The following is a 7,381-nucleotide window of genomic DNA, read 5'->3' as shown; positions in this document are numbered from 1 at the left end:
TCTTTTTATTGCATTTTAATACTTTAAATACGTTTTATTAATATGTTTGATGGAAACATTTGCTTATTTCTTCAATACCTTCCAGGTCATGTGACCTAATAACTCAAAATCAATGTTGGGTCAAAGGACTACACCGGCTGCATAGGACACACCTCTTTTTATTGCATTTTAATACTTTAAATATTTTGTATTAATATTTTGATGGAAAAATTAGCTTATTTCTTCAATACCTTCCAGGTCATGTGACCGATTCACTCAAAATCAATGTTGGGTCAAAGAACTACACTGGCTGCATAGGACACACCTCTTTTTATTGCATTTTAATACTTTAAATATTTTTATATTAATATTTTGATGGAAAAATGAGCCTATTTCTTCAATACCTTCCAGGTCATGTGACCGATTTACTCAAAATCAATGTTGGGTCAAAGAACTACACTGGCTGCATAGGACACACCTCTTTTTATTGCATTTTAATACTTTAAATATTTTATATTAATATTTTGATGGAAAAATGTGCTTATTTCTTCAATACCTTCCAGGTCATGTGACCTAATCACTCAAAATCAATGTTGGGTCAAAGGACTACACCGGCTGCATAGGACACACCTCTTTTTATTGCATTTTAATACTTTAAATATTTTTGTATTAATATTTTGATGGAAAAATGAGCTTATTTCTTCAATACCTTCCAGGTCATGTGACCGATTCACTCAAAATCAATGTTGGGTCAAAGAACTACACCGGCTGCATAGGACACACCTCTTTTTATTGCATTTTAATACTTTAAATATTTTTGTATTAATATTTTGATGGAAAAATGAGCTTATTTCTTCAATAGCTTCCAGGTCATGTGACCGATTCACTCAAAATCAATGTTGGGTCAAAGAACTACACCGGCTGCATAGGACACACCTCTTTTTATTGCATTTGAAGAAGACATTTTAGAAACCAGATCACATTGTTTGATCTAAAAATGGTGCGCTTCAAAAAAGGCAAAACAAAGAAAGCTTTAGACCTCTGGCAACAAGCAGGAGGTAGAGATTTCATCACCAGGTCTTTAATTTCTCATGGTTTTAGTGAAGTTAATGTTACAACTGAACAGTGGTCCTCAGTTACACTTACAGTGTTTAAAAGTAATAAGAAAGAGCATCTTAAGTGGTTGAGGGTCATCTGGGGTGAAGACCGACGTGGAGTCCGGACTGAGGTGCTTCAAGCAGGTACTGTTAAAAAATAACTTTGATGAGCCCCAGAGCAGAGTCCTGCCTCGGATACCCGGCGGATAACCCGCAAAATAGTTGTGTAACGGGCAAAACATACATGTAGGCCTATATCCAGGGGTGCACATAACTGGTACGCAGGTACGGCAACAATCTGAATTGCGTACGGTCACTTGTGTCACAAAGCGCATTTGCGTACCGACGTACTTGTGAAGCTTTTCCAGAAGGCGGTTAGATCACCGGACGACAGAGTCGGTCTCCGTGTGCACAGACAGGGCTGCTGTTAACGTCGGTCTGTACAACGGAACTGTGCCAAAACTACGCCAACCGGCTGCGGAGGGAGACTCCCCCCCTTCACTGGAGAACTGCGCTAAAACAGCTGATCACAACGTTCACACTCTGTGGTCACGAAGTACTCCACTAGCCCCCCCCCCCAAATTCACAACGGGTCGGGTCGTGGGTCTTATATCAACAGGTCGGGTCTAGATTTGACTTGAAGATAATTGCATGTAACGGTCGGTTCGCGGTAGCTACTGAGCTGCGAGGGTTCGGGTGGGTGCAGATTTGCAAAACTGGACCCATGCAGGACTCTGCCCCAGAGGCTTTTAAGTTGAAGCTTAACCCTTGTGAATCCCTTTTTAAAAACGTTACTTTGAAAACACTAATGACAAAAATGTCCTCATCTAAAAATACTGTAATAAAGATATTATAGGCTATGTTAATATTTTTGTTCCACTTTCAATTACTTACATATTTTTAACCAAATTCAGTGCTGATCATAATTATCAAATGTTCATTCATTTTTATTTTTGTCGCTAGGGATTTGAAAGTCACTATTTTGATTACACATACACTTATTAAGAACATGTTTTCAAAAAAACACATCTTTACCAAATGTCGTGCCATATTCTTAACACAATCAGAATGCTCGCAAAATTAAACAGTGGCATGGATAATACATTTCCTTAGGGAGGCATAAGGGTTAATGTGCTTATTTAATTAAATACTGCATCACAGTAGGATGTTAACAGAATTTACTGTAATTGACCCAAGGATGGCAGATTGCTTAAAGTTGCATTGTAGTCTTACGATAAGAGATACAGTAATTAAATGAGATTTTGTACTTTTGTAATGTTTGTATTTAGGAAAATATGTCAGTGAAAGAGGGAGAGATGGACAGCACAGTATCAAGAAACAGTGTTACAGCGCACCTACGGGTGAGGAAGACGAGGACACAAGTCAGGATGACAGGGAAATAAGTAACGCACAGCCACAGTCTGAGATAGACACAGAAGAGTCAGACCAACAAAGTACAGAGACAGCCACCGAAATGACAACAACAATGAACGGAAAGGGACAAACAGGCAAGGACAAGAAAGGGCCAGAAAAGGATAAAAAACGAAAAACAGGGACAGAGCCTGTGGGGAAAGATGAAGATAAGAATGATGAAGAAAAACAGTGTTACAGCGCACCTACGGGTGAGGAAGACGAAGACACAAGTCAGGATGACAGGGAAATAAGTAACGTACAGCCACAGTCTGAGATAGACACAGAAGAGTCAGACCAACAAAGTACAGAGACAGCCACTGAAATGACAACAACAATGAACAGAAAGTGCAAAGCAGGGCCAAAAAAGTTCAAAATTGCCATGACAAGAAAACAATGGAACAAAATTAAACCTAAACATGGCAAAAAAAAACTCCGTCCCCCCTGGACTGATACATTATATCAAGAATTTTTGAAAAATAATCCATGCTGCACACTTGCTTTCAAATACCAGCATGTTAAGACAAATGATAGCCGTAAAAAGAATTCGCCATTTTTCTGTGCCTCTGCAAAATGCACATTTAATGGATGCTGTCTACAGTTTCTCAAAAAAGAACAGGCCAAAGTCAACGGATAACAAAATTATTTTTAAAGTCATGCGCATTGGTGAAGTTATACACCATACAAATCAAAGGCGATTTAGACCAGCAAAATACACAAGAAGAGGAACAATTTCCAAAGCCTTAACCAGTGGTGTCAGTAATTATTATTACACTATGTTCAGACAGACACCAGAGGAAATAATGGCTGGTAACATAAGCAGAAGCCTCACCAAAGACGTGTTAAAGAAAATATCCTCTGAAGTGAAGAAAAGTGCAAGGCTCCACGATGACATGATGCTTGAACTCATGTTGACTCAAAAAATAATCAAAGAGAGCAGCAGTCATGCATCATCAAAAGGCTATCTTCAGCACATACAAATTGATCCGTTTGCTGTACATTTATACACAGATGCTGGAATGAAGATATTGACTGAGCACTTGAAAAAGCCAACACCTACGACTCTCTACCTTGATGCCACAGGCAGCGTGATACAGAACATTCCTGATCAAAATAAGCGGGTCTTGTATTATGCTTTGGTTTTGCCCGGAATGGGTTAGGATAAGCCTCCCTTGCCCGTCACAGAACTGATCACCAACAGCCATTCCATTCCATCTATTTCCCATTGGCTCATGGGATTGAAAAGAAAGTTGTCTTACATAACAAAAAGAAAGATAGCACAGGTTGAGACAGATTATAGTTGGGCTCTGATAAACAGTGTGCTTCTGTCTTTTAACAGGGAAAATATGTCAGTGTACCTTGACAGAGCATTTGAGATAGTGTCTGGACAAACTGAACTGATTCCTAACTTCACTGTGCTGCGTCTGTGCTCTGCTCATATCATGAAGGCTGTGTCACAAGCATTTGGGAAACAAACTGTAGACAGAGGCACACAGGAATATGCAACATTCTGTTTTGCGTACATCCTGAACTGCACAAGTCTGCAGGAAGCCCTTAATGTTTTTTATCATATGTGTGTGCTTTTTGATGCAGAGGAGTACACTCATTCGGTGAAACAGAGCTAAATGTACCTCGACGAGTGCATTTTGCAAACTCGGGACTTGAAACTGTAGGAAAGTGGACATGTAATGGGAGAGGAGGAAAGCAAAATGGAAACAAATGCTCATAGCATTATTGGAAAGTCCCCTTTTACACAAGCTTTTCAAGTCAGGCGGGACCAAGCAGAGTGTGACATTCTCTCTGACGATGCTGTTCAGGTAAAAAACCACTACCTCTGTCCTGGTGTCATTGATGCACTGTTCAAAAACTACATGGGGATCTTCCCATTGTGGAGTGGTTGGTTGCTTGGGGATCTGTCGCGACATAGAAAAGGTACCTCAAAAAAAGATGGAAGTCATAAAACCAGGGATACCAACTGCCATGTTGAGCTCTGGTTTGGGTTGGTCAAACACTCCATCCTTTTAAAAAAAAAGTACCTGAGACCAGCTGAGTTCGTCTCCAAAATGTATGCCTCAATACAAGGAAGATACGTAGAGCACATTGAGCAACACAATCTGCCAATGCATATTCTGGACAAAAACTTTGGGCATCCTAGCAGGCCAGATGATGACCACGAGGAACAGTGGAACACGCGGGAAAGTTCTGCTGGTCACACCAAGTCCAAGTCCAAGTACTTAAATCCACCAAAAGCACTACCCAACCCCAAGAGCCCACCTGCCACAAAGGTGAAGAAAAGAAAAGTGGACCAACAGGAACAAGACGCACAGGGAAATGTGAGTTTCTCTAAGACTTACTATGTTCAAAGTGTGTCAATTGTTCTCCAGCATTTTAATTGTAACAATGGAATAAGTAAATATTGTCAGAAAGTAAAGCATGGACTAAATTGGTAAAGAGTGAGGTGAAGGACAAAGGACATGAAGTATTATAACCCAAGATGATTAGGTGCATGTTGTAGGGGGAGAATATGAAGATGAAAAATGTAACAAACTTAGAACAGAAACTATATTTCCAAATCAGACTTTAAACTGCAATTACAGTTTCTGTTCCTGAGCAGCCTGTTTAATGTCATTTAGTGAAAACTCTAAAAGGGACTGAGGTTAAATGCATAAACATGGACAGTTTAATTATATTTTGTGCATGTAGCTTTGATGGTGCATATACAAAAACAAGGCCTTCACCCAAACATTCAAGATTGTTAACCCTCTGGTGTCATTCAAGTGCACTACCCTAATTAGTCATTCGGGACAAAAATGTCCAGAGTGATACCGGAGGGTTAAAAGATTCCTCAAGTGTCCATATTAAACAGACTGCATCTATTTCCCCTCAATCCTAACTTGCAGTTGACCTGGCTGTGGGAAAAAAAGGACACAGAGGTGGTCGTGGCAGTGCTCCCCTCACAGATGAAAGGACGCATGTTGCTTATCCGCCACTGTGAGCTATGCTCACTTCGACCCCACCAGTGGTTGACAGGGGAGGTACTACATGTTTCAAGTGTCTGAAGTTTCACTCTACACTGTGTTATTTTCTTTATCTAGCATTTAACGATTTCTCCCCAAAATGTCTAGATACTTTTGTCAGTCACAAGATTCTCAAAGTTGCAGGAAATGAAAGTTCAGTATAACTGGGAATATGCATTAATTGGCAAATTGTTATGATCTTTTTTGCCAGGTAATTGAAGGCGTGTTTCATGTTGCTGCCGACAAATTCGCCGTTCTGAACAAAATGTACTTGCTAAATCACTACACAGCAAGTGTCATTTTGTTCGGGGACAGAACTCAGCTAACATCTCACAGTTTACCGAAGGTAATGTGTGTGGTCTGTGTATGTTTATGTGTGTGGTGTGTTGTGTTTGTGCATGGTGATGCTGTAGGGGGAAGTAGGTGTGGATTTGATTTGTGGGCTCACACTCACACATTAGGTAGGCCTACATGGAGTGAAGCAATGGCTGAGGTCTTAAATAGGAAATTAGCTGAGATTATTTTACTTTATCCTCTCTGAAACTATACTCATTAGTTAAATCACCTGATACATCTACTTACTATTGAATTCCCATACCAACACTTGTTCTAAGCACAACAAATGAATGGCACAAGAACATCATTGTCAGACTAATGTTGTTGTTATTTTTACCTTAGCCTTCAAGTTTGTTTTAATCCTTTATTTGATGCCATTATAGGTCAACTTTGACAACTATGAAGCTGTCCTGTCCTTTGTACTTGTCAACAACAACCACTGGAAGTTGCTGGTTTGTAATTATTTTGTCATTGTATTATTTCTGTTAAAGCACAAGACTTACAGAGTGAAGCCAAACATCTTTTTTGATGAAAAGTGCTTTTACTTTTTTTGTTCTCTCACAGTACATTCATGCCAACACCAGCACCGTATTCCTGGTGGATCCAGCTCAAAGCATAAAAGAGCTTGATGACACCGAACATGCTGCCAAAAGAATACAGTCAATCAAAATTCAATAGATATTTGAAAATTCAAGTAAAAACTATATTTAAACGTAAAAAATGTGTCACATTTAGTTCCATTGATACTCACACACAGCATTGAACGCATTTTAAACAGTGTGATACAGTCTGTGTTCAGACAGTGATATCTATAGCTGGCCTCTTATATAAATAAATGGTCATATGCTGAATACAAACAGTATGAATTTCTCTTACATTATCTTTAGGAGCCACATCATTAGAAATGTAAAGTGTGTTAACATGATCCTTTCTCAGGGAGCACTTCAGGAGGACACGCCACAGCATAACAGACTGGGTGGATGTTAAGTGGAAGGGAGGCGTTATGGGCCACCCACTTCAAACGGATGGATGTAGCTGTGGTGTCGTTGTTGTGAAGGTGAGCTGAAGAGATTCTGTTTTCATCCAGTTAACAAGCAGAGTTTTTAATGTGAAAGACAGTTTAATGCAAGGGCGGATTAAAAAAGCTGTCAAAAGTAGTTGTTGACCGATAAAGGTTTTTTAAAGGCCGATGCTGATCCCCATCATATTTAGCAGGCAGGTTGGCCAATGGACAATATACAGTATATTGCCGATATCATGTTGTTGTTTATTGTATTTTTCACAACTGACAACAATTGGATTATGACACAACATTGCTGAACTTAAATTAACAGTTATTTAATACTAATGTAGTATTCACTTGAACACAGAAAGTTTAATTGACAAAACTTTGCTTCCAAATATCTCAAAACTCCAATAATAGGACCGGTCTATATCAATACTCAAAGGTTTTGGGAGGCATTCTAGTCAAGGGTGGATGTCTTCTATAATGTGTCTCATGTTTGTGTCTGTATCTGTATTACTATACAATAAAGAAGAAAA

The 7,381-nt window shown here is 39.3% G+C and overlaps 1 protein-coding gene across 1 annotated transcript; it reads left to right on the top strand.

Annotated features, from left to right (window-relative positions):
* Positions 1 to 939: 939 nt before the first annotated feature.
* LOC117557083 lies at positions 940 to 6,517 on the top strand. The gene is made up of 6 exons (XM_034232765.1): positions 940 to 1,220; positions 4,737 to 4,819; positions 5,387 to 5,521; positions 5,715 to 5,849; positions 6,223 to 6,291; positions 6,404 to 6,517. The coding sequence occupies exons 1-6, from the start codon at positions 977 to 979 to the stop codon at positions 6,515 to 6,517; spliced, it is 780 nt and encodes a 259-aa protein (XP_034088656.1). The 5' UTR covers positions 940 to 976.
* Positions 6,518 to 7,381: the final 864 nt, after the last annotated feature.

The sequence above is a fragment of the Gymnodraco acuticeps genome, unplaced genomic scaffold (assembly GCF_902827175.1).
Source record: "Gymnodraco acuticeps unplaced genomic scaffold, fGymAcu1.1, whole genome shotgun sequence".
In the NCBI taxonomy this organism is placed as follows: Eukaryota; Metazoa; Chordata; class Actinopteri; order Perciformes; family Bathydraconidae; genus Gymnodraco; species Gymnodraco acuticeps.
Note: the sequence above shows the minus strand (reverse complement) of the source record. Positions and strands in the feature narration are given on the sequence as shown.